The 27,772-nt window shown below is 40.4% G+C and overlaps 1 protein-coding gene across 1 annotated transcript in view; it reads right to left on the bottom strand.

The window, feature by feature from the left end:
* Window positions 1-27,772, bottom strand: part of LOC146547395 (activin receptor type-2A) — a 76,969-nt gene that overhangs the window by 7,012 nt on the left and 42,185 nt on the right. Inside the window, exons 4-6 of the mRNA XM_085264449.1 lie at window positions 20,742-20,896; window positions 1,894-2,037; window positions 92-235 (exon numbers count right to left, since the gene is read on the bottom strand). Of these exons, the coding sequence (XP_085120575.1) occupies window positions 92-235; window positions 1,894-2,037; window positions 20,742-20,896 (443 nt within the window). The remainder of the gene's footprint in view (window positions 1-91; window positions 236-1,893; window positions 2,038-20,741; window positions 20,897-27,772) is intronic.

The following is a 27,772-nucleotide window of genomic DNA, read 5'->3' as shown; positions in this document are numbered from 1 at the left end:
TCTCCTATAGTGTACTCTGCTTTAGTGCACTCAGATTGAAAATGACTCAGTAAAGAAAAGAATATGCATCTCTGCAGCCCTCTCGGCGTACCTTGTCGTGGTAGGCGGTGATGAGCCACAGCTCCAGGTCCAGGTTGTTGTTCCTCTTCTCCGCACCGATAAAGTGGAGGATGTTTTCGTGCTTCATGCCGCTCACGCTGTAGATCTCGTACTCGTTCTGCCAAGACAGCTTGTCCTAGACACGAGCACAGAGGGAGAGATGCAGATGTTATTCATGCCGCCGTGCCACCCAATCGACAAAAACACGTACAAGCCAGGTCACGACTAGTGTTAGAAAGTTTGGGAGATGCAGATTGATTTTAGTCTATTCTTTGTTTTACATGCTGCTTTATTATTACTCATTATTAAAACAGCCGAGAAGCTCTAATTCATCTCCTAACAGAGACACTCGGCACCCAAATAATTCCAATAATATTAATCAAATATAAAACACATTTTTGCTTATCAAAAGGTCAGAAATAACAAAAAAGGGGATGAGTTATAAAGTTTCCACTAGAAAAGCTGTCAGACTTGTTGGCTACAAGTTTAATTAGCTGTTTTTCATTTATTCCCCGCTTCCAGCATGAAAATAATGGATACACTAGCCCAATTTAAAAAATAAAAAAAAAAGCTTATCAGAAGAATTTTCCTGTAACCAAACTAGATTTTACCCAGAAAATTAAACACATACAGCCAGAGTTGGTACAGTTTCTATTCCTTTCTATTTCCTTTTGATTTCATTTTAGTTTCAGTTACTTCCCAGAGTGGATTTGCTTGTTTTAGTTTAGTTTTTATTAGTTAAAGTTCCTCTAACAGCCACTAGAGGCTGGATCTAAAAGATTTCCAGAATTGTTAAAAAAAACGAACAAAAATGGTTTTAGCTGCTTTGGTTAGTTTAGTCCATCAGAAAAACTAGGTGAGGTGACTATTTTAATCACGCACTTTGTTTAAATGACATGAAAAGACATGTCCATAAGTGTCAAATATAAGTCCAGAATCACTCCGGTAAAGAGTAGAATTGGACAGTATTGGAAAACGTGAAAGTGTAATTTCTGGGCTTAAACATACATTCAAAAATTAAATGGATCCTGTTCCTGTTTTGTCGACTATCTACAACAGAAATGTCTTTTCTTTTAAACGGGTGCAAATGACACAATTTATTTCTTACAATTTAAGAGATGTGCTGAAATATTTATTTCATTAACTACAGCAGTATGTCTTTGATGTTCAAAATGTTGGGCACACCTGTTTTAAGACCTTAAATTACTATAAATCCCTTTCTACAGTATTTATTTCACTTCAATCGTATGTATTTATTTCTATTCTGAAAAAAGGTGGCTGCCCCTCCCTCTGGCTCTGTCTATGACTCCTTCCTGTTAAAAAGGAGTTTTTCTTTCCCACTATCGCCAAGTGCTTCATCACAGCGGGTTCGTCTGATTGTTGGTGTTTCATCTCTGTTATTGAAGGTTTTTTACCTTACAATATGAAGGGCCTTATTTTTTTTGACTGTTGTTGTGATTTGGTGCTATATGAATAAAACTGAATTGAATAAACTGTCATATATCAAACATGATAACTTTTTGACATATGAAGGCAGCGGTGACAGGCTACAGTCATTAGTGAAGATATGTGGACAGGCATTTGATAAATGATTAATACTCACAATGTGTGTGTTTTTGAATCACCTCCTTTACTTCTTATAGTTGTTGCTTTTTTTTATTTAGTTTTGCCTTTATTTGATAAGACAGTGAACATTTTTCCTTTAGTACTTTACTTTGTGGGGGTGTAAGAGTTGTCAGGCTAATGTAACAGTTGTAGTAAAAAAACAAAAAGAAGAACCATCAGCACGTGTACCTGGATGGGAAAGATCTTAACAGCCATGTATTCGTTCAGCAGTTGTGCCTTCCACACACAGCCGAAGCGCCCCCTGGCTTTCACCTCGATCAGCTGCAGAGGTTTGTGTCCCAGAATTGGGGACGGGGGTGAGGGTCCGGGATCCTGCAGAGAGATAGAGACGCAGGTGTTATTCTTTATTCTTTTTATTTATTTATTTATTTCTTGTCCAGAGCATTAAAATAGCACCGGGCTTACATTGAAGGTGACCGGGCTGTTTGGCTCACAGTGACAGCGTGCCTGAGGAGCTAAGGCCAGCAGAATTGCCAACGTCTCCACATCTTAAATCTTACAACTTACATTTATAGACTTCTTCCACAAAGTGGTGCCTCGGTGCTTTATCTACTTTTAAATTTCTGTTGTTTCTAATGAGGGAAAGTCCGCTTCAGGAGAGCTGCACATTTAAGTTTAGCCTCCATATGACCGTGTGGACACGGCATACCGAGCAGGGTTCGGATACATTCATTTTAAATTCAATTAACCCCCCCGAGGAGTTGCATTTGCTCAAGTTTACAGAAGCGGGTTTGTAACTGGAGGGTTGCCAGTTTAAATCCGAGAAACAGCAGATGAAATGTGTGCGCTGGCGGTGGTTGGAAAAAACAAAACAAAACCTGGAAGATTAACCGCTGAGCAAGGCACACAAAGAAATTGGGCAAGGGTTTAATTATGGATTTAATAAAAACATTTAAGATCCAAAGGCGGCGGGTCAGACCGCATGCGTGTGCTGTGCGTTCATGCTAATCCCACACAAACAAAAGTGAAAGAGAGTAAAGCCAAGTGTTCCAAATCTAAAGTAGGTTAAACACAGCTGGTGATCGGGATTAAGCTGATCACTTTCACATGTGACTTCACAGAGGAGGACAGAGGGCGAGCAAGGATAGCGAGACCTGGAGAGAGAGAAAGCACGCGAGAGACGGAGGTGGAGGAGGACGAGGGTGGGGAAGAAGGTTAAAAAGAAGCATGCAGTGCAGGAGTCACATTTCCAAAGGATAAAAGGTAGAGGAGAAAGAGTAGCACATGACTGATGGCGTTTGATGAAACCAGATACGCTGCTGTAAAACCTCGACTTTAGCTGCATGCCTCTGCTGTCAGTAAGAAAAGAAGAAGAAGAAAAAAGAAGAAGAAGGAGCTTTTTTTCCCTTCGCGATGTTCATGTTTTCACTTGAACTGAAGGCTTACAAGGTGCCTGATGAGCTGCAGCAAGTTTCAAGACCCCGAGGCCTGCAGGATCCACTCAGACGCGACGATAATATATCAGGAGTGCACTCGTGTTACTCCGAGTGTTTCGCTAAGCTCACGTAAAAGAAAGAAAGGGTTTCTCTTTTGAGTTTCTGCTGGATTTAACAGATTTAAGAGCGCTGCTCTAACCCACGAGGTTACAGAAGGAAAAGAAAAACGTGCATTTCAGGGCACAAATATTACCTCATTTCTGGATTTACCATCCAGGGTTTTTGGCATACGACCTTTCTTAAAGCCAGATCCAAGCCGCACACCAACTGTTAAAAATGAGCCCATGCCAAGGAGCGTTTAACAGCAGGAGCCGTTAAAAAAAAAAAAAAAAGCGCAGAGGAAGCGGCTACGGCAAGATTACTGCGGTTACAGGAGCAAACTGTGTATCCTCTAGTAACATTTATGAATTAGATTTTTATCAAGATGAAATTGAACTCTGGCCTTTAGTGCACACAAAACAAAGCGCTACTGTGTGGCTGAAGAAGCCTTAATGTGCATTTCACTAAATCTCATCATTTTATTATGTTTTGGCAAACACAAGACACTGTTTGAGAGGGTGGGGGTAAATCAACAAAGTTTTTAGAAACACAGCAAAATAACCTCAGCTGCCTCTTTTTCTTGGAGAAGTTGACTTTAAAGCAAACAAAAAGTGGCAGATTGTCTGGTCGGCTCAGAAATATTTTGCATACATCAAACTATCTTTTTTTAACTACATATAATTAAATCTATGGATGCAGATAAAGAAAGGCTACAAACAAATTAAATTCAATTAAGTTTTGTTCCTTCTGCAGTGCAAGAGGAGTTTTATCTAGTGAACACACGCCTACAACGCATCCTTCGTCAGGTCCATACTGAGCTAATCTTGTTTAATTTTGCCTCTGTACACCACCACAGTGGGTTTTAAATCAAACAATCAAGATATGATTCAAGTGCACAGTTCTGGTTTTGATTCATTGCATTTACCTGTTCAGTAAGTACAGCCATTTTTACACACAATTGTATGTGTCTGAAATTATGTTCCGAGCACCTTTATGAAACAAATAAGGTGCTGTCCAGGTTTTCCATCAGGCACATCTATTGCCAGGGACATCGGTTGGCTTTAAACCACATGGCTGTAGGCTAAATCCATTATAGATTTGGCCCAACTTTATGGCTTCCATAGGAATTAAGAGGGGGAGCAGCAGCCAAGCGCTGCTAATCAAATGCACTTCATTAACTGTTTATCAGCAAGTGTGAGCATCTCTATTAAAGCTCAAGTTTTGGTAGATTGCTGGAAGTTACAACAAGTTAACTCCAAGGTGAGACCATGCAATGTTCAGGTAACCATAACCCCCCCCCCCACGATCTGCATCTCAGACTCTACAGGCATCAGTTAGCATGTTAAATATTAATTCATGACAGTACAATTGGAAAAAGACTGAATGAGTGTGGGTTGCTTGGAAGGGTTACAAGAGAAAGCCTATTCTCTCTAAAAGATCACGGCAGCAGGTTTCTAAACCCCCCATCTGAAAAATCACAAGAGTTCTGGAACGATGTCCTTTGGACAGACAAGACCAAAGTGGAGATGTTTGGTCATGATGCACAGCTCCACATCAACACAAATACCTCATACCAGCTGTTAGTACGGTGGTAGAGGTGATTTGGATTTGTTTTGCAGTGAATGAGTCGACCATGAACTCCTCTGTATACCAAAGTATCCTAGAGTCAAATGCGAGGCCGTCTATCTGACAGGGTCATGTAACAGGACAATGATCCCAAGCAAAGCAGCAAATCTACAACAGAATGGCTGAAAAGGAAAAGAATCAAGGTCCTGCAGTGGTCCAGTCTAAGTCCAGACCGCAACATGATTGAAATGCTGTGGTGGGACCTGAAGAGAGCTGTGCATAAGCAAACCTCCACAAACCTCAATTAACTGAAGCAATGCTGTAAAGAAGAGCGGGCTGGAATTCCTCCACAGTGATGTGAGAGGCTGATAAGGTTACACAGAAAATCATTACTTCAAGTTATTTTTGCTAAACGTGGCTCTACTGAATTCAAGACTCTTTATTTTCAATTATGCAAGCAAAATGAAATCATGGGGTGTACTGCATTTATTACAAGAGTGCAGAGTCTGGTGAAACCTTTCACATGACTGTATATGACTGCTGTGTTATTAGCACCTAACAAGAGCTATTATAGTTTATTTCATTCTAATTAATGCTTTTAAATTTAACGTTTGACTTTTCTTTTAATTTAATTTAGTTTCAGGTAGTTTTCAGAGCGGATCTTCTTTAGTTTTTGTTGCTTGAAATTTTTAGTTTTTTACTGTTTCAGTGTTAGTTTCAGACTTTTGTGATTTTAATTTCCCAAGCTCACAAAATTGTTTCAAGTTTTGTTCCCTAAAGGTCTAATTTTATTTTTATTTTAGTTAACTTTAGCATTGCATTCACACCTAGTTTTAGTTTACTATAATAACGTTGCACCTCAAACCAAAAATTCCACAGAAACCTCTTAATATCCATCAAACGGATTAAAGTCGAGGTCTGAAAACAGACATTTATGATGGAGACGTGTTGCAGTCATGAGGTCTGTCTCGAGAAGGTGCACGTCAAACGGCCTTTTCTCTAGGACCAAGCTGCTCCCCAGGGATCGTGTTTTCAATTTGCAACATCTAAAAGCGTGTAAGAAAAAAAATAAATGAAATAATTGCTGCTGCTGCTTTTGGTAGATATATAGAGCAGGCTGCCCATTTCTTCTAGGCAGTGCGAGGGGAATGGAGGATTGGAATGGGAACTGGTGTGTTTACTTAAAGCCTTTTCCCTCTAACAGAGAGCTGTGAGGCAGACCTGCTGTCTGCACACTGCTTTCACACCAAATGCCAGCCAAATGACGAGGAAAATTACCCACCACGGTGCAGAGGTTGGATTTCAGAGCGGCCCAAACGCTCTCTAGATGGCAGCTTGAAAACATTTTTAAGAACACATTGTACTGACCAAAATAATCAAAGTATAGTTTCACACAAATGTTTCTATGCATCTGTTTTTGATACTGTTTTTAAATATAGGCATGAACTTTCAATGAGGATCAGATGAACTCAAAACTTCTTTTTTTTTTTTTTTAAACAAATCATTTACTTGCCTGGTCCATGACTGGGGAGCACGTACTGTACTCACAGAAAGCTAGCTTCCAGTTTGGCGGCTGAGCCTTACTGATATTATTAACTAAAGTCGAAGGATTTGGCAGGCTGTTATTTCAGACCTTTGTGCATCAATGAACTTGACAACCTCCTGTCCTTTGGCAGGTGGGATAGGTTAAAGAATAACTGGACAGAAATCTGATTTCTCCCAGTCTGGACTTTTAGATCAACCTGCAGCAGCAGCAGGCAGGATAGGTGATTGAAAGTGTGGTGTGATGTGCTTCTATAGCATCACATAAGAACCTTTAATTATATGAGTGAAATAATAGAAAATAAGCAGTGTTTTTCTTTTCGTGTACAACAGAAATTGATGGGGACAACTTGTTGTATATAAATGTTTCTGTTCACTTTCTTTGTAAGTTGGACTGTGTATAATCAGACACAGATTCATTACCAACTGTGACGACCTTACTCACAATTATGTACTCTATTCTATGGTTAACTGAACGTCTTTATGTATCTGACGCCTCGGTAACGGGAATTTGTTTATATATGAAACCATTCAATTATTGTTGTTAACTGAATTTAACTGAATTTAATGTCTTTCCGCATCTGTTTGTGTTGCTTCCCTCTTAGTCAGGTTTCCTTCTTTAACAACTTAACTGCGCTAATGCGTTGACACCGTGCAGCCCCACGCACGGCGCCATCCACGTTAACTCGCTAACAGATATTTGCCGCATTAATGCGGTTATGCTGTTAACGTCATTTTGACAAGATTAACGTTGACGGCACTAATAAAAAATATAAAATAAAAAAGACAAGGTGAATTAGTCTATCTTGTTTTGGAAGCATCTGCTGGATGTTTTAATGTATACGCAAGTAAACGTTTCTGTTTAACAGCATCCTCCTTTCTCTAGTGTGTTTTATTAATCTCTGACTCTCTTCCACAGCAGGTCTTTTATCCTGTCTTCCTTCTTTCACCCCAACCGACTGCAGCAGATGGCCGCCCCTCCCTGAGCCTGATTCTGCTGGAGGTTTCTTCCTGTTAAAAGGGAGTTTTTCCTTCCCACTGTCGCCAAAGCACTTGCTCATAGGGGGTCATATGATTGTTGGGTTTTTCTTTGTATGTATTATTGTAGGGTCTACCTTACAATATAAAGTGTCTGTTACTGTGATTTGGCCCTGTATAAATAAAACTGAATTAAATTATATCTGATTTATGATCCTAACCTATTTAAAGGCTCCTTGAAGGTCATACCTCAACGTTGACTTTGCAAGTGTATGCAAAGCCCGTGTAAAAAAATCTCACTATTAAGAGTAAACATTCCCATTCAAGTACATAATCCTAGCTAGAGTGGCTGCTGTAGGCCTGGCCTATTCTGGCTGTCGTTCATCTGTAGTGGCTGTAGGCTGTCAGTCTGCTGTTTACCTCAGCTGTCAATGTGTATTCATATCTATTTACTCTTTAAGAGGCTGTAAAACTTTGTATGTTGTATGTATAAAACTTTATACTTTTAATGGTTATGAGAATGCATCAGAAAAATGACTGACTATATATTTAAACTGAGCATTTTTGCCATCTTGGTGTTTTAAAACATTGTGAGACCACTGAGGGGTGAGCCTGACTCAAGAATACCTTGCTTTCATCATCCTTTTTGACTCTAATGGGGACCATAACTTAGAAAATGAGCATTACAAGACTTTAAAGTTTTGATTTTTACCATGACCTAAACAACAAAGAGAAATGGTTCAGCCTTCTTTCTCTTCGTGGTAACTGGTTAATTCCCTTTCTGGTTCAAACCTCCATTCCAACCAATGCCAAGCCATCAGATGTTTGTTGAGTAACTGCATGTATGAAACCACAGCCTCAACACTGGTTTCGCTCTGTGTACAGAGATACCAATGTAAGACTCTGAATCTGCCTTACGACAACCCAACATCTGATGAGGTCCAGAGAAGGTGGGGTGAAGATTATCATTTCTTTCCAGAATCAGGAAAGTAGAACGGGGGCGAAAAAAAGAATAAACAGAATAGCTTAGCAGTAAATATGAGTGGGGACACTTTTCAGTGAAAATAGGTCAACAAACACTTGCTATTGAAGGACTCTTTATGCCAGAAAAGAGGATGAAAGCAGTTTCTAGTACATCCATTAAAAAGGAGTTATTATGCTTATTTTCTTGTTAAATATATCTCGTTCCAGAAGTGGATGCTCATAATAAACATGAAAAGCAAAGTTAAAAATGATGAGGTCAGAGTAAATACAAGTAAGAGTTTGTAATACTCTTTGCTTTATATGATGTCAGGAAGGCACAAAAGCCTGACCTACCTGCTGTTCAAACCTTGTGTTTATATGGAACAGCCAATCAGATGAAAGTTTCTGAAAATGTCTCGTTTCAGAAAGAAGATGAATTGAGGGGCTGAATTAAGGGTTACTTTCAACTTGGAATCACACAAAGGTACTCTATTTGAGTCCGAAAATATAAATGAGGAGCTGTAAACGAGAAAAACATGTCCACTTTAAGCTCACTTTCTGATATGATTGTTATTCTGATCATGGTTTCGTTAACAAAATCAGGCTATAATACAAGGACACGAGCTCTGTTCACTGTTACAAAACAGTTCTCTAATTTGTCTCAAGTCAAATTCCTGTGTCTTTCCTGGGCTTTGTAGTCCAACATTTTAAATTCCGATTCCAATTTGACAATAAAAGTATAATTAGAGGAGTTGTTGTGTTACATAAGCTTGCAAAAAGGCAATCAAGAAGAATTCCAGTGCATCTATCGCTCTTGGCAGTATAACTGATTATGATTCTGTTCAGTATTTAAATCAGCTCAGGACCATTTTACCGTGCATAGTAATTTGTCAGAACAATAAGCTCTGGTACATTTTGTTCTGACTGAAAATTAAAACTGATTTGGTGTTGATGTGATCAATAAATCGTCAGTAAACACATGCATGGTATTAACTTTTCCTCAGCCTCGCCTGTGTTGGGTTACAGTGAAACTGAAAAGTATTTGATGCTCACTCTGATCACAGAAGGATGTGGCCATGCTCAAAACCCCAATGTTGGCAAAAAAACAAAAACGTATGAGAACGTCATCTTAAAACCCTAAAGATATAAGCCACTATGGATTTGCCTGATAAGCATCAGACACAATCCTGAAGACGACCTGTCATTGCAGGACGCTCTTCTTTTCTCCATCGCTTCTGAAAACTCGTCTTTCTTCTGGGTTTCAGCCTGACGAGGGGGCCCAGCCCGCCAGGCGTCCTGTGGGAGTCACCGGATCCCTTGTCCGATCGCAGGGCGCTGTGGCCTCAAATGGGGGCGCATTACACTTAGTCAGCAGACCACAGGAAACAGGAAAACAGAATCTGCTGCTTCACGCCGTTCCTCCCAACCCTCAACCATCTCCTATGGCCTAATCAAGTTACACCTTCATCTATTACATCAAAACAGGTCTTTCAGTCTGGTTTGGGTGTCCTGGGTTTAGGTGCAGATAAGTAGATCTAACAAAACCAAAATGCCAAGCTTGGTTTTAGGACAATGAGTAGGTATTCTGGCTAAAACTCCATTATTGTAAGGTCATTTCCTGCTGTTGATATGGCCGTAAAGCTTGAGACCATGTCAACAACAAAAAGTTGTTGACATGACCTTAAAGGAGCAAGGCCAGGGACTAAAATCCCCGAGTTATTTAGTGAGTTACTTTTTTCCCCCAGAAAGGTCTGGCGCCATACTTCGACTCCAATTTGTTAAATTTTGAGCCAAGGTACATTTGCAAGAGGCTTATGCTTCCCTTGTACTTAAGCAATTTACACTCTCTCACTTGAAAAATGTTCCAGATAAGTGGCAAAGCTCCTACTTATGTAAAAACGTATCTGTACTCCTCCTCAGTCTGCAAATGAGATGGAAAAGCAAGCCGCAGTTTCAGTTTCAAACACCTCTGCCATCTCTGCATGGAAAAATGGTGAGCCATAGGTCTGAGCAGATACCATTCTGGAAACTGGGTCACATCACACACAATGTGTTACATAAACATCACAGGTGGAGATTCATACAAAGAAAAATATAAAAGGAGGGCTGCATTCAGAGCCGCGTTGGCCATTTTCCGCCATGCACAATGCATCTTCAGCAAGAAACAATTTTAAAAAAAATAAAATACACAACCATCCACCCATGCAAACAATCCAGGCACAAAAAAGAAAAGTCAACTAAAGAAGACACAAAATGGTGGTCTGGGATTGAGGTGGAGAATTCATACCAAGCTCTGAACCCAAAAAGGAGGGGAAAACTAACAGTGTTTTCATTTAAACTGGTCTTACCTCCACCATAATGTGAAAGGCGTGCTTGTTGAAAAGGAACATAAGAAGCAAACAGAGAAATTATTGCTATCTTCTTTCAGTTAGTGGATGAAATAGAGGCAGATAAAAAAGCAGGACATGATAAGTCAGCCCTGAATAACCTTTTGTTCCCCTCTTGCGCTCCAGAGCAGGGCTTCTAGTTTCTTATCCCACATGGATCATGAAGAGGTTAATAAGCATGGTTCCAAAGGCAAGATGGTACATTTTAGGAACTTAAAATGATGCTGAAAATAGAGACTGAATGATGTGTGAAAAGAACAGAAGATCACAGTGAAGCCGAACAAACACAAGTTAACAGCAACAGCACGCTGATGTCAGACACACAAAACTTTCCCGACAGAAGTCATGTAAGAGGCAGAAAGGTTGAGCTCAGAGAGTCAGACCTTCAGCTGAGGACACCAACATGGAGCTACAGAGAAATCAGACATGAAAAATATGCCACTCTCAACTAACGGCTGCTTTTATCTTGAAATAGATGCTTATAGAAGTGGAACTAGGGCTGGGAGATTGGATCAATATATCCAACAAGGTCTAAGTTAAGTTTGGAAGCGTAAAGCTAGTCGGTTAGTTTTAGGCGCTAAAATTAGGCGGTAAAATTTCAGTGATAAATATTACTTACAAAGTGTGATCAAGTTTTTCTAAGCACTGGACTATGAGAACTGGTAAATCTGCTTAGTTAACATAAGGTTCCCTTTTTGTAACTTTACTTCTCTTGTCTTTCCCCCTACTTTCCAACTGGTTGCTAATACAGCCAATCCCTCAAGTCTATTATTAAATTTTTGCGCGGGCTTTTGGTGTTATGCTAATTTAGTGCTCTGCCTCCTGACAATGAACTTAGTAAATCAATGTGGTGAACAAGCCTTCTTCTTTTAACTTAGCTGAGGGTAAGTTGATAGTTTAACACAGTGACTGATGGACAGTCCCATTAGTAATAGTAGAACAGACAAATGTAGCGCTCCTGGAGACGATTTTATAGTGTAGCTGATATTAAGTACTGCCGAGTAAAACTTAAAAGTTTAAAACTTTTGAAATAACAGTGTACAATGGGCAAGCTAGCTGCCTCGAGTATAAGATAGCACATGTTGCCCCCAGCCATTTGTTTATTTAACTGAAGTCAATGGGCCACGTGTAAAAATAACGGGAGATTTTATTACAAAATCTGAGTTGATAATGATTTAAATACAAAATTCATTCTTTGTAAAGCCATCCAGAGAGGCAGTCGAGCCCTCTGGCAGGCTGGTGTTGACGCCCTAATGCTTCTAATTTAGATGGTGCGTAATGTCGGCCTTTTATCTTTTTGGTTTAAAACAAAAATAATCCAAAACAGGTGATTTGGATCAGCACATCCAACCTAACATGTTGGACTGATGGTGACCATTTGGAAATGTCAAAATTCTGCCTAAGCCGACACACAGCAGCCCCAGAATTATACTATATATTTGAAGCACACGTCTGCATATGAAACGATCCCAAACACTACACACGAACTCTATCATGTAAGAGTTCAGACACATTTTAAAGGCCAGCTGCTTTGTCCAACGAAAACAGAAAGAAAAAACGCAGTAAAGCAACAATCAGGTCAATATCAGCTTTGGATTTCTCTAACAGCACCTGCCAGCTTCATTTTTGCATCAAATGAGTTAATAAGACATGGTGTAGAGTCCACTGATCCTTTAGGACTTCTTTGGAAAGCTGCACCCAGACAAACAAGATGTAAGTAGCTCCATAATAAAGCAATTGATGAGATTTTGGTCAGAATCGATTGCTAAGATGGATAGAGATGAGAAAATAGGGCCCATGTTGAAGGAGAAAGAAAAAAAAAAAGAAAAAGAGGCTAGACTTATGCTTAAATGCTGCAGCTCCAGGCCTCTTCGTGTGAAAGCTGTGGGTCTGTGTACTCAGACAGAATCAATTCCAGTTTGCCTCCACTTCGCACTGTGGTGTGAATAATGGAGGCTTGGTGGCAAGTATGCAGACCATGATGGACCGCAGCCATCATGACATAATGACAGAGTGCGACAGAAGGACTTTGGCGCATGAAATTTTCTGCGTTTCACACTGGGTTTTGTCATTTTAAGGTTTGGGAAGACGGCTAATTAAACAGAAAATCCAACACATTATTTTTTTTGTATGCTAAACCCACACTGATGCAAATCTGCCGCCTATATGAGAAAGAAAGGCCGGAGCTCTTTTTGTTTTACTAGGTATATTTCATTTCTGGTGCCTTGTCTTGTAAAATCAGGGAGCACAGCCGTGATAATGGATCCAATAACGATCATTAAGTGGGAACAATTACTTTTGCATTGTGAAGACTGCATGTTTCATTACCTAGCAGAGAAAACTAATGGTGTTTTTCTTTAAATGACTAGAAGGCTCCTTCGCTGAGGAGAGAACAAATTCAAAGCTAAAAATGTGCAGAAATTCTTAACAAAATCACAAAACAAAGGAAATATTCAGGACAGAGTTTTCTTTAACTATGCAACAGCCTCCTGTTATTCAAATCCTGACTGAAAACATCTCTCTCGCTGACCCTTCAGTTTCTGGTTAGGTTCAACTTGGTGTCAGTGTATCATCAAATAATGGGTTTGTTGTTTTGGTTGCTGATGGTCTTATCTTCCTTTAAAAACATTCAATTCCTTTAATTTTAATGCCTTCAGATGCCGGTAACAATACTTCCCTTGTTGTGTTTGATCTGAGATCATCTGTCAATACTTGCATTAGACTGGATTAAATCTCATCTCATGGGCAAAATGTTCTCAGTCTCTATTAATCGTTCCTTTTCAGAAAAGGGCTCTTAAACAGATGTTTGATTTACCATTTGTTTGCGGATGACATCCGGTTGGTCTTTCTTTCTGACCTTGCTGATCTAAATAACTGCCTGACTGCCATCAGGTCTTAGTTAAGTGCTTAACCTCTACAGTTAAATTTTAGCAAAACAGAGACTCGTAACAACTGTTCCAGATAGCACCATATCAAAGATCAAATAATGCCTTGGGTCTGCCAAGCTCCTCTGTTAAATCCAGCTCATGTAACCTTGAGGTTATCTTGGACAGCTTCCTGTCAGGATCTAATTTTTTTCCATCTACGTAAGGACCATTGCTAAGTCTATTCTTGTGAATTCCAAGCTGGAACTGGAGAAAACTGCTCATGTTTTTCATCTCTTCTCAATCAGTTACTGTAAAAGTCTTAACAAATCGTCTCTGAATCAACTTCCATCAGTCCAAAATGCTAATCATCTCTTTTCAATTTCCAAATTCTTTTCACTGGGTTTCTGTCAGCTTCGGATTTTATTTGAACTTTTAAAGCTTTGAATAGTGAGACAATCCCTTCAGAGATTTTACTGACCTATTCTTCCAACTGGTCCTTTCTGTGTTTGGATTACTGGTGTTGCCTTGTACTAAATGTTCAACACAGGGCCTTTGGGACAGGCTTTTAGCTTCTATTATAGAGTAGGTAACCCCGAGCAACAAGGAACCTTTACTTATGTAAGCATATTGAGACTGTTTTTAATTAACACAATCAGCTTACTTTTACAACATTTTTGATTTTAAGATGTCTGATCAGCTGGAAATACTGATGAAGAAGTATTTCCAGCGTAAGTGGCTTTACTGTTAAAATCTGAACAGTTCCTGTTATCTTGAGTCGAGCTGACTGAAACCTCTCCACCACTTTTAAGTGAATATGACATTTTTGAGAAAAGACATAAGGATAGCACTACTGCAAAAAACTAAAAGCATGCAGAAAAAAATATTTCATCTCAATAAAGCCATAATTGTACGCAAATGTTATTAATTCCACAGCCCTACTGACAAAGAATCCATTTAATAGTTGACATGTGTATGAAATCTAGGGTTTACAAGGGCTAGAGAAAATATTAGCCAAATGCATGTTGGTAAATGTGGCACAAATCATAAGTGGAATTAATTTCCATTTCATTTATATTTATAAGATTAACTTCAAGGTGCTGTCCCCAAGTGGAAAGGAGAAACTCCCTTTGAACAAGAAGAAACCTGGAGGTTTTTGTCTGTGTGGTGACACCTATCAGGAGATTACTGCAGCGAGTCCTCATGCCCTCAGCAGTGGTGACATCACTGCTTGTGGTCGAAGTGACCGATGTAGTGTGCACAAATGGGCCGTTAACATTTCTGTTGGTGGTGTGTATGCAAAGAGAAAAAAAGCCCTTAAAGATATGTAGTTCACGAGTGGGCGTTTGTTCCAAAAACACTTCCTGACTCTGCAATTCTTTTTATTGTTGTCCTCATTTCACAAATCAGTGCTTCAGTTAATGATCTGTTAGCATTTTCAGGTCCAGATTCAGGGGTTTTAAACACTCAAGAGGATATTAATAAGACATATACGTCTTTGTCTCTCTGGCTGTCTGTTCAGACTGCAGCTGCCTGTTTATGACATAATCGCATTGCTACTCATTTTAATTAGAGATTCAGATTAAATGTGCGCAGTGTGATGCAGAGCTCTGACATTTTACAAGATGAAGCAGTGTAGCTGGCACACGGGTGCTGTTAGGGAGCGAGGAAAATGCTCCGAACAGGTATGATTAATAACTAGAACGACTTCCCAAACACACAGGACACTCTGAAATCCAACTGGCAACAGGTGTGGCCAATTTGTTGCTGTCACATTAATAATAAATGACCAAGAAGAGCGCATTATGCTCGGGTGTCGATGCAAGCATGACCAAGAATAAAACATCTGCTGATTTTTACATTTTCCCCAGAGTGGCTGAGAGCTGATATGAAATGAGGTGGCAGAAGTTTTCACTTGATGGATGTCTCCTTCAAAAAAATCCAAACAAATTATTCTAATTTAATCTGACAAAGTGTTTTAACTGCGAATTGGAGGAAGATGTTGACAATTTTTCATTCGCCCGTGGACCACTTTTGCATAGATAATACAATACTGGAAATTTTCTGGCATACTTTTTAAGTTTGCTTTCCAGAGTTAGATGAAGAGTTCTCTGCCATTTACAAAGGCAAATTCTTATATTAAGCATGACCAAAATTTAAAATAATGAAGTTCAGGCTTCAGACTGCTCAAAATGCAAACGTTTAGTTAGTTTTTCAACTTTTAGCTCTGTGTGACATCTCGGATATAGGAAATTAGGCTCCACCCACCAGCTATTTGTGAGGGGCAGCCAATTAGAAGAAAGATGGCTTAAAGACGGAGGAGACAACAGATTTTTGCTACCTTTAGAGGCAGAAACTACTCAAATTCTTTGAGCTCCAATAAAATAACCAGGGTGGCTGCTCTGGAGTCCAAGAATCTATGAAAAAGAGCATTTATAACGCTTAATTAGCAGGTATACCATGGTCTGACATACAGCACTGCTATAACTTTGGATATAAAAGAGAAGATGAAATATCAGCGACGTTTGGAGGGTTAGTGAAAGTGGGCTAGCTAACGACTAGCTACTACCTGGTGGCTATCTACAGAGCTATGGTTAGCTACTGTAAACACAGTATAGCAGGGATGATCTTAATTTCAGAGAGGCGCAAATATATGTCGAGAAAAATAAAGATACTATGTAGCGGCAAAGTTGGGGCCATGTGAGCGATTCTTTTCTGAAACAGATCCCTCAACAGTTTTGTGGGACTCGTTACAATTAAAAGGGAAAGCAGGTTAAAAGACAAGAGGCTCATCGTCAAACACAGAAGACAGGTGGACCCGGAAACAGGGTTGATATGTCGTCACTTAACAAGCAGACAGGACACCTTTAAATGCCTCACTTCATCGAGCAGGTGTTGCACGTCCTAAATGAGTAACCTCTGTTGTAACAGAGGGTGTCTGTGGTGTTTTTTTGTCCCCTTCAACAACTGAATTGCTAGCAGCCGTCCTTGATGACTTTGCAGGCTGTTTGAGTGATTGTCGGAGTCACCTCTGCTTTTATTTTTTTAAAGCGGCGCCCGTGGTGTAACTGAAAAACATCAACAGCACCACACACATACGAAAAAGAAAAAAGGCAGCAGAAATAAATCCCTCCATATCTCCTCTCCCCACTGCACCCACCTCTCTCCTCTCCATCTCCTAAATTGAAAAAACAGGTTTAATCAATTGCAAAATAAGCAACGGACACAAAAGTGGCTGCAGAGGGGAACCGCAAGCGCACCTCCCGTTTGTTTTACCCACCTTCACGCAGCGGGCGAGTGGAGTTTACCTCATCGCCCTCTTCCAGAAATGCATATTAGCTGACTTTTAAATACATTCCTTGTGAGTTGAGTGACCTCCTTTTGCTTCCCCTCTCCTGTCCTTGCACACCTACTCATTCATGCAATAATGCACTCCTGCACGCACACAGAGGGTTACACACATGCAGCATGACTCCATTTGTTCCACCCTGGCTATTTTATTTCATTTCACTCCCCTCTGATTTTACAAATCTTATAGGTGCTGCATTTTTCTAATCCCCTCTGTATCATCTTTTGTTATCTGATCCACTCTTTTCCCCCCAGTGCTGATCTTGTTTTGTTTTCTGTTGTTTATTTATTCATTTATCTGCTCCCAGGTAAGATGCTTCATAAGCTTCTTAGCGGTGTTGTTTTTCCATCACCATTGGTATCCAGATTGCATTGTGTTGCTGTCTTTTTTATCCTCTTCCTGCCGTGCTTTAGCACCGTGCAGATACAATAGCCAAGTTAAGAGAACTGCATGTCTCTCTTCACTCCCACCCCCACACTCCCCATTCTCCCACCCACCGCCAACACCACCACCACCACCCTCGGAGGCAGAGCTGCGAGCGTCTCTCTCTGCTTAGTTTTGTTTGCCTATATAAAGCCTCATCAATAATGCAGAGGCCCCTGACTCCTCTCTTCCATACTGTGGAAGCTGTGCATGGGTTTTCTTTTTCCCCTGCTGCTGAGCAGCCGAGAACATCGCTGCTGCTGTCGGGTTGAAACAGCCTCCGAATCACAGAAACTAAATTAATCAGGAATTTGGTGAAATGGTTTTATTCTCAGTCCTAAAACAGCGAGAATTTGTGGGGTGTCTGAAAGGTTTATGACAGCGTTAAATCAGGAAACACGATGAGCGTGGTGACTAAGAAAAGGTATCCATTTACCGTCTTAGTATTTCATTAGGGCGTACATTAAATGGTGACATTTGAAGCTAGCTAGAGGCATGCAGGGGTAACCAGTACACCAAAAAATTCTGAATTTATTTGTAGATAATCGCCTGCGTCTCTTTGTTTGTTCCTCTGGGAGCGACTACCTGTATCAGCAACATTGATCCATGTGTGACTGTCAAACACGCCCCAGAACAGCCACATGCACACCAAAGCACCACTCGCCGACTTGTTCCGGGTTGGCGCCAACATTAAACAAACATCCATCAAACCGAAGCAGATATCAGCGGAGGAGGAAACAGCGGGACGACGTCTGAAGACACATGGATCACATATAATCAGCTAAGCTGACGTATCCTCAGGAAAAACTCCTGGTATACTTCCTGCAACCCTCTGAAATCTCCGCTCATCATTCATATCAGTGACTATACAACTAACATCATGACTGTTTATTTAGGGCAGTGCAGTTGCAGGCCTGAAATAGTGAATGTAGACTGGTTTTTATTCTGCTATTAGTGCTGTGAAATATATTTCCTAAGATCTTGTGCAGTTTTCCTTACTGTTAACACTGCTAGATTTATACCTTTAGATTAATTTATATTGTACAGTCCGAATGGTTAATAAATGCACCGAAATTTTGTTCTCATGTCCACTAATTAGTTTACATTCTGAATGACAATAAAGTGATAAAAAATAAAAAATAAACCAAAAACTGAACCATGGGAGCCTGTAAGAAAACCCGAAGCGGATTAGATGAGTCGGATTTGGAGACATCTTGTTTAAAAATATCTTTTTGTGGCTCTTACTGGAGATGGTGTTGGGTGTGATTTCATTTCATGCTCAGCATGATAAATATTTCCCTCTACTTTCATCCTTTGTGTGGTTTTAAAGCATTTCAGGAAAGAATTCCAAAGGGAAGCGCCCAAAAACTGTCACACATGTATGATCTGCTAGCATCATAGACTCGCTGAGCGCTATGTGGCCGTAAGCTTGTCACCCGTGTTAGTTATTGTTGTTATTAATTGCTCATATTCCTTCAGCACCAAAGTAATCCATGGTAACTGTGCCTCCGCCGCCCTCACACTCTGCAGAATTGCTCGCATTAATAACTGATGGTCTGAGGGTGTCTGAGGGTCAGCACTCAGCAGTTCATTAATTGCTAAATGAGACAGTAACAAAAGAAAATGACCAGGGCGCCCATGCACACGGGCTCCTTTCAAAGTGACCGCAAGTCACCAGCTCTTTGTCCTTCGGCCACGTATAGCTTAACAGAGTAATCACTGTGCGGGAAATTGTGTCAGTACACTTAGCGGTACTTAGCAAAAGAAAATGCGAAAACCAAAATAAAAGCAAATGTGGTATAAAAAGACACTTAAATGAAGTTAAACAAATAACAAGAGGTAGTGGCTCAACTGCCTTTAAAATCCACAATAACAGTAACAGCTTTTCCCCTCATTTATAGCTCTCAGACTAACAAATATTTTAGTGTTTTATTTTATTTTGATGTAGAAAACGCTAACGCTAGCAACTAGCACAGCTACCATTAGCCTAACTAAGTGTTTAACATTTAATGTGATTAAATTTAAATGTAAATTTTAGCCCGTTAATTTTTAAGGACGCCCCGCCTTCTATTGATACTTATTGCTGGCGTGGACATGGACACATCAGTTGGCTAAGTGGAGTTGTTTAAAGCCATGCCTTTCCATCAGATAACTGCATCTGTACCTTACACCCACCCATTTTCCACTTCCTGTCACTTGCTTGGTGGATTTACTTGTTTACACATCACTTGTTTCACACATCACCAACCGTGTACTTGATGATGTCTTTTATAGACTCAAGTGGTGAAACATATTATTTAAGGTCTTTACCTTACAATGTAAAGAACCCTGAGGTGACTGCTGTTGTCATTTAGCGCTACATTAATAAAATTGAACTGAATGAAAAATAGTTTTGTTTTCGTTTTTGTGCATATTTTGCACAGTAATGTGTGTTGATCGAGTTTGTCGAAGTATCTCTGTTTCCAGGTATTAAATAAACTTCGCAAGGTGACACAGTCTCTTCCTCAGACATGCCCGGGCTTATTTCATTGTTTTGTCCACTAAGTAACGTAAACCATTGCTATAGCAATGACATTGCAGTGTGACAATTTCACTAGGGATAATCTGATATGGAACAGGGCTAATTGTAAATAACCCCCCAAAAAAAGGGCACAGGTATTTTTTGATCAGACTAATCGCACTTGTGTGTGATTAAAAGCCTGTCTGACACACTCTCAACAATACAGTTCGGCTCATCTCCTGACTCCTCAATGTGGTGAATTAAAAGCGAGTCTGAGATGAGTTTGCTCTGAAAAGAGACCCGCAGGAAAAAGAAAAAGACAGAACCAGGGCTCCTCTCATCCTTCTAAACAGGACTGAAATAAGAAATTGTAAAAGCAATTATCCAGACGTAAACTCTCAGCACAGCGTGTCAGCTCTGGATGACCATCGCTCCGTCCCTCGGCTGCGCAGGGCAGGAGAGGCCAAGGCTGTTGAAGCCCACTGATGGAAGTGGAACAGTGGTGAAGCTGAAGGTTGGTTAAACAGAGAAGGCAGTGTGCACACTGCACCTGACTGCAAACTTCAAATAATGCACAACCTTTTTAAAAGCGAGCAACTGATGAAGTCATGTCAGAAATAAATATTAACCTCAGACCACATACGGACGTCTCTTGTAATAAATTTAACCGAACTTTCAGGTATCAGAGGACGAATCCTCTGACATGCAGGAACTGACTGGTTTTACATTTCCCCTTTGTTTGCAATTAACAGATGGAAGTCAGACCTGATGGTCACCGAGGCTGAACAGACAGAAAGAGAAACTAACTGCATCAGCAAGCAACTTTGAAGAAAGAGGACACCGCAGCCTCGCCACGCTGTGTGACTGACAGGTGACCTCTGAAATCAGACGACAGCGACGAGCAAACGTGAAGACAGAGAGACAAACCGGGATTAAAGCAGTGATGGGCTGGACTCTGGTGGGACTTACATGTGTGGGGACGAGGGCAGCTGGGTACGCCAGTTTGTGGTGCCTCCACATCCAGAAGGAGAAGAGGACGACCGCGGCCAGGCCTATGATGGGAACCAGTGAGTAAAGCAGGGTGCTGAAGAGCTGGGGCTTCTGGGAGAACGGGTTGGAGGTGGCTGTGAGAGGAGAAACAGACATTATATAAGTCAGTCTGAGCTCCCTCGCTTTGTAACCACATTGTTCATGAGCTCATGGACTCGATCACCATTTTCAGGTCATAGCGAATAAATGATATAGGTAACTTTTACAAATCATAGTCATAATTAGAATTAGAAAGGAGGATTATCTGGTATGTTCAACACCAAGATGGTAACAATGAAAATGCTCATCTTAAAGCTTTGTGATTGAAACAGTGTCTGAAATCATGGTGATTATGTCCACCTTTTATACTGCATATGTAATGAAAGCTGTGAAATATCGACACTCAACCTTCTGAAGCACAAATCTCCAGGTGGAATGCAAAGGACATGCTTTCTTTCGCTGGATTAGTACCTTTTGGGGTTTTGTTTTTAATATTTCAAGCTGTAAAAACAAGCATTAGATGTTCAAAATGCCCAGTGGGATTTAAACTACGCGTGACCCAAGGGTCCCATAAGGAAAAGCCAACTAAATTAGGCTTCAGTGTGTAACAGAGGCAGAAATATTAGAAAGACTTCATTGCTCAACACGTCTCTTTTAATAGTTCTACAAAAATGACCAATGTGCACGACTAGACAAACAAACTTCAGCTGAAGTGAGGAGCCATGATAATAGATCGCCACGGTGCATTTTTGTTCAACCAAACTCTCAAGGCAGCATATGAAATAAATAGAAAGAATATAGGAGTTGGTAAATTGGCTATTGCTAAGTTGTTTAAATTGGACAGTAAAATTGTGAATAAATAAAAAATAAATAACAGATAAATGACAACAGGGCAAAACTGAGGGTTCTGTCATTGTTGAATTGAACGTGCGATGAATTTAAGGTGTGCGGTGCCCTGTACAACTCCAAAATCAGTGAGTTTCTGTTAACGCTGTATACGACAGGCTCCGTCTACAAGTGGAGTACTTGAAGGAGAGACAAAGTGGTGCTTTCTGCCACAACCTCACCTACTTTCAAAGTGCAGGGAGAGCACGACAGATCTGAATATGTTAAAACACCAGCAGCACTTTGTGTGTAAAGAACAACTTCACTGATTCGCTGACGTGTCTCGACTTGTGGCCTTCATCAGGTTCCTGGCAGTAAGATAAACCGTGCCCGAGCGTTAAAATAATACAGAATTGCTCAACTTATTTGCAACCTGTTGGAACTGATAGTTCTCGATATGCCTCAAAGGGTGGACATGCAAGAACACCGAATCTCTCACAACTCATACACCATCAGGGATTGAGCAACCAAACTTGCCACACGTGTACATCTCAGGCCCCCGAAGGTTCTTATCTATACCAGATATTATAAAATCATCATGTTGCTTAGCAACCACCTACCAGTGAAGTTTTAATGACCCATTTCTAGCATTTAAGCACCCAAAACACCTCATGAAAGCATTGCATCCTTTTTTATTCATGATAATAACATCTAACTTCTATTCACAGTGCTTGAAAAGCATCATATGAGATGTTAAAGACCCCATCATGTTGCCTGCCTCCCACCTAATAAAAAATGACAATTATACTTTCACCTGAGGCTTTTTATTGCAGGTTGACCCAATTTTGCCTTCAATGCTGTTTCAATTCTTCATGGTACATACTTAACAAGAAGCTGGAAACAATGTTTAGAGATTTTGATGTGACAGCATGACACAGTTGCTGCAGATTTGTTGACTGCACATGGACGATAAGAATCTGCTGTTCCACCACATCTTAAATGTGCTCTAACTGGATTGAGATCTGGTGACTGTGGAGGCCGTTGGGAGTACAGTGAACTCAATGTCATGTTCAAGAAACCAGTTTGAGATGATCTGAGCTTTGTGACATGGTGTATTACCCATCAGAAGATGGTAGACATAAAGGGATAGACATGGTCAGGAACAACACTCAGGTAGGTTTGTGGTGTTTAAATGATGCTCTGTTGGTACTAAGGGGTCCAAAGAGTTCCATGAAAATATCCCACATTACAGCACAGTCACTTAAATCATCCTTCCCCATTCTGATGCTCAGTTTGAACTTCAGGAGATCGTCATAATGATTTATTTAATCTAAGATTACGTTTATTCTGGTTGGTGATAATATCAGATCCTCCAATTCAGATAGACCTCCCTTCCATTGAAGCGCCTATCACAAAGCACAGAGTCACGTCAAGCTTGTTGGATCCTAAACCAGCCACAACAACAAAAACACGGCCAACATCCTCTTGGTTACAAATGTGGTAACGGCCACAGAAAGGAGTGTGGGGCAGTCTTCCTGATCATACACAGAAAATATCTCCATGAAGTCAATTTGCAGAGCGGCATGAAGAATGCCTGATTTATAGAGGTTCTAAACATTTAATGATTTAACATGTGAAGGTTTTTCCTCTCCTACACTGGTATCATCGGTTTCTGTATTATATTTTATATTTCAGTATTTTTAAATTGTGCTATACTTCACAAAAGACATTTCTGACTTCTTTCCTCTTGAAGCTCTGGTTTTTCTCTTTCCACAAGAGTGCAGGACTTTATATTGCAGAGAGAAACGAGCCCACAGTGACTGAAACTCTCAGAAGAAACTGCTCCAGGATCAGCCAAACAAAGACAAGAGTACACAGCCTTCCTAGCTGGCCTCACGCTGGGCCTCCATCTCTAAATGCAGCTCTAACCCTGCTTACAGCCACCGTGCTTAGAGATCATATCAGCGCACATAAGCGCACACAAACACACACACGCACAGCAGGATTAGCAAATCCATCTCGTGACATAACGTAATCCGCCTGCCAAAAATAACAGCTCTGAACTGTGCCCGACCCCTGCAGGAGGCGCAGGGTGACGCCTGCTCGCTCAGCCTGTCCTCCCGTCACAAAGCGGCCGTCTGATTCGGCAGCGCTGTCAAAACGCCGACGCTCGGACGCCGACCCGCCGCTGCCGCCCTCTGAGAGCAGGGAAGTGAAGAAAGGCGTGAGGGAGGGGGTAGGTGCCGACAGGACTGCACCAGCTGCATTGTGGGACCCTGAGGGTGTTTGTCGGGACGTTGTGGAAAGTTGTTCCTCTACAGGAAGTCTGCAGGTTTCACAAAGTCAGATTTAAAGGGTGAGACAGACAGGCCTGCCAGACACTTCAGCTGCAAACTGATGAGCGCAAGGACACCACTGGTTGGTGAAGCATTAATCACCGGTACCTGAATGTGCTTTAACCTCCTGTTATACTAAATTCAGGGATAAGTACATCTTTTTCATTCATTTTATTTATATACTTATAAATACTGTACTCCTAATTGATTAATTTATTCCTTTGATCGCTTGTCTCTTTAACTTATATTAAATTACCCATAATAGCACATAACCCCCAGTTTTGTCTAATTTCCTGCTTTACAGTGAAGGACTGTGAACTTTACTAACCTGCATGAAAAACGCTATACAAATAAAGTTTGATTAATTTCCTGCCAGTCCTAAATTAAAGATTTCTCTTGCGTTTAAAAGATGTCTGAGGTCTGAAATCATTTCTATTCATTTTATTATTGAAGCAGGGTTGAATCTACTCACGTTAAACATGTTTGTTGACAAAATGGCCAAGAATAACAGGAAAACGTACAAATTTCTGTTCTGATTTCCATCGGTAGCCGTTTTGTCTGCTAGCTTCTCTACTAATAGATTATTTGGATTTAGTTGTGACCCGGCCTTGACCCCAAAGGATGAGCTTCATTACTCACAAGGCTGCTGGCCTTAAAGGTGAGGGTCAGGCTGGTATCAGTAGGCGGAGAACCCAATGGAAGTTAAAAAAAAAAAAAAAAAAACATGAAGAAGAAAGAAAGATTTTTTCCTGTGAAATAAAAATGAGTGGGTTGGCTTCCTGGGGCTTGGTGACGTCTGAGGACACTTTTTGACACATGCTGCAGGTAGTTCGGCCTGTGCTTTCGCATACCTGATGGAAATATAAGTGCAGCAGCAGAGGTGGGGAGGAGGGCTGTTTGAATTTTATTTTGGTTATAAAACACACTTATGTGGTTTTAGAATACGACGTGTTGTCAATAAACATTCTGCATCAACAAATTTTTATTATCCGTTTCGTCGATTATGGCGACAAATCGTAGCAGCCCCGATGTTCAGTTAATTCAGAGTGTCATTATCGAGAAGAAAATAGCAATTGGTGCATAGTTCCACTAAGATCGGCAGCGTGACTCCCTCACAGGATAGTTGACAGATTTGGAATGATTTTAGCCGAATACAGCATGAAAGGTGGAGATGGGCAGAGGTGGGTTTGCCAAGTAGCTTGCAGGGGCAGTGGCAGCAGCAAATGAAAGCAGACTAAAGCCGAGTTATAAGATGACGCTGTCCAATAGATGTGTCAGCTGAGCTGTGAGCTGATGTGGACTGGCACTGAGGTCGCAGATCTGCCCCAGCTGTGGTCAGTCTTCATTTCCTACTTGATCTCATGCTTCGCTCAATTTTTTTTCCACATTCATTACTGTGCAGAGCCAGTACACTTAACGCTGATATCATCAGCATTGCTGCATTTACATTCACCATTTAACCCACATTATGAGGCTGTCTGGACTTTACATGTAAGCTAGTTTAATGTCTCATTTCCATTCCTATTCAAGGAGGTAAACACATTGTTTTTTTTAACATTTTTGTTTCTTAAAATAAATTCCATTGCATTGAAATGGGCTAAAAAAGGAGTCTGAATCATGTTCTTAGGGATGCATTGATCTTATATTCTTCTATAATATATCAGTTACTAAGCTCAGTGGATATTCAGAACCATGAATACATACTGATGTGAAATCTTTTGCAATATTTCCACTTCATTACAAATAAATGATTCACATATTCGCTTAAATATTTTTCCCGATGCTTCGTTTAGTACAGGTGAGAACCACACAAAGCCCAGACATGCCTCCCTCAAACCTGTATTCACTTTTTAGTCATCATTCCAGCCCTGAACACCTGGAAGGAAGCTCAGTTGATGGCAGCCCTCCATAATTTCTTACATTACACCCTTTGTGCAAGGTAAGGCTTTCAAAATAAAAGCCCGGATGTCTCCAGATTGTAGAAATAACTTGTATGTGCTTCTGATTGTTTGCTTAAGGTATATTTTTTTATTCATGAGCCATGCTATAGAAACAAAGTTGATAGGAATAACTTTAGAAATAACCTTCCAAACAAGTACTGAGGTACGAAGTTGATAAGTTGGGGTTTTAATATAAAACCAATCAAACCAAGCCGTGAGCACCTCACAATCAGTTAATATGTGTGTATTATAACTTTAATCTTTTTCACGAAATATTTTACCTCGATAGTATGAATACTTATAAATTCATAGGCCCTCGAAACACTTATGGGTATTCTATCAGAGATTAGCTGATTAGTTGATATAAGGGAATATATTCACAGCTTTGATAGCAAAACTGCACTGATATAATATCTGTGACATGGAGAGAACGGAAAAAAGGACTGGGATCCTGGATGTTTGATCTGTTTTCTGATTTTTCACTGGAGAAAACTTCAAAAAGTGTATTTTGGGTGAACTTCAAAGGGTCATATATCACCATGGGAGACAGGTGGCTGCTCAAAACAAGTTACAGTATATGAAAGGACTCCTTTTCTTATCTACATTTTGATACCAGGTTCATTCTCTAGCCAAAATTCCTTCTGGGGCAAAAGACATTTCTAATATAGTCAAATATTATACATAAAGAATGGAGAAACACACTAACAGAGCTATTGTAAGGTGAATCACCACATTTTGGTTGGCCTGAGTGTTTCCAATGCCCCACTGACTCAGGCGTAGAGATCAGCTGGCGACCACCACCACAGGTTGCTAAAAAATAACAAATTACTCAGTACGCTCGTATGTTTGTGCTCGACTATGAGACCAGTCAATGATCCCCAGTAACAACCATTTGCAAGAGATTCCCTGACAAGTTGGTGAGTTGTTTGCGGGAGTCTGCTTGTTGCCATTTGGTCCCTTGTTTTTTCTCCAAGTTTATTTATGCAGCATCTTTCAGACACAATTTTACTTGGTCTTGGTGCTGCTCCACTAACCACCTTGCGATTGCAGCAGGTGGTCACCTGTTGTTTGCACAGAAGATGGCGACTTGTCTGCAAACACTTGCCAACTGCTTGCAGAGTGGTGGTGAAGCTGGTATCTTCTGACCTCAAAGTAAAAGTTGCACCATTTGAAACAGTAAGTAGTAAGGCACTTTTATGTGTTCTGTTTCCATTGCACTTTTTTATTTTGAAGTTTTATTATTGCTCAGCAAGAAGTTGGAGACAAATTGGCGATCTTTCATGCAAACTATAGGCGATCATAGCGATCTGCTATTAGCCAAAGGAAGCAAAAGATTGCAAATAGGATGATTCACTAAAACAATCGATTTCATGGTAATGATTACCAACAAACTCCAGCAACCGCTCGGCAACTGGTGGAGGAATACACATTTTACCTCAGTGACCAGAGGTTGCCAGGGAGTCACAGCCTCATCTCTACGCCTGTGTGACTGCTTCGCATTCAGTGACATTTTAAAAAAAGTTCCAAGTCGAATTTAATTGAAATGACAGTTAAAACTCTTAATATGATTTTTCACTCCAAAAAGACCCAGCCAATTGCTACCATTCCACTTAATTTTACTCCATATTTTCCTCCTGGTCCCACAGTGTGAGAAACACTGAACATCCTATTTATGTTGTTTTACAAAAATAGAGGATGTTCACATCACTACACTCAAATCAAAAAAGCAAAGTCAAGTGGCGCCTTACCGGAGAGCACCTGACTGATGAACCAAAGAGGCATCTCAACCGCAATATGGATAATAGATATTAAGACATCATTACTAATAATGAGAAGTATTGATGTCCGCATGTTGTATATAATAGTTTGG

This window comes from Mchenga conophoros, linkage group LG23 (assembly GCF_057382185.1).
Source record: "Mchenga conophoros isolate Kocher_MC1m ecotype Shallow Benthic linkage group LG23, M_conophoros_male_GT1.1, whole genome shotgun sequence".
NCBI lineage: Eukaryota > Metazoa > Chordata > Actinopteri > Cichliformes > Cichlidae > Mchenga > Mchenga conophoros.
The sequence above is the reverse complement of the archived record's forward strand: the minus strand, read 5'-3'. Positions and strand labels throughout refer to the sequence as shown.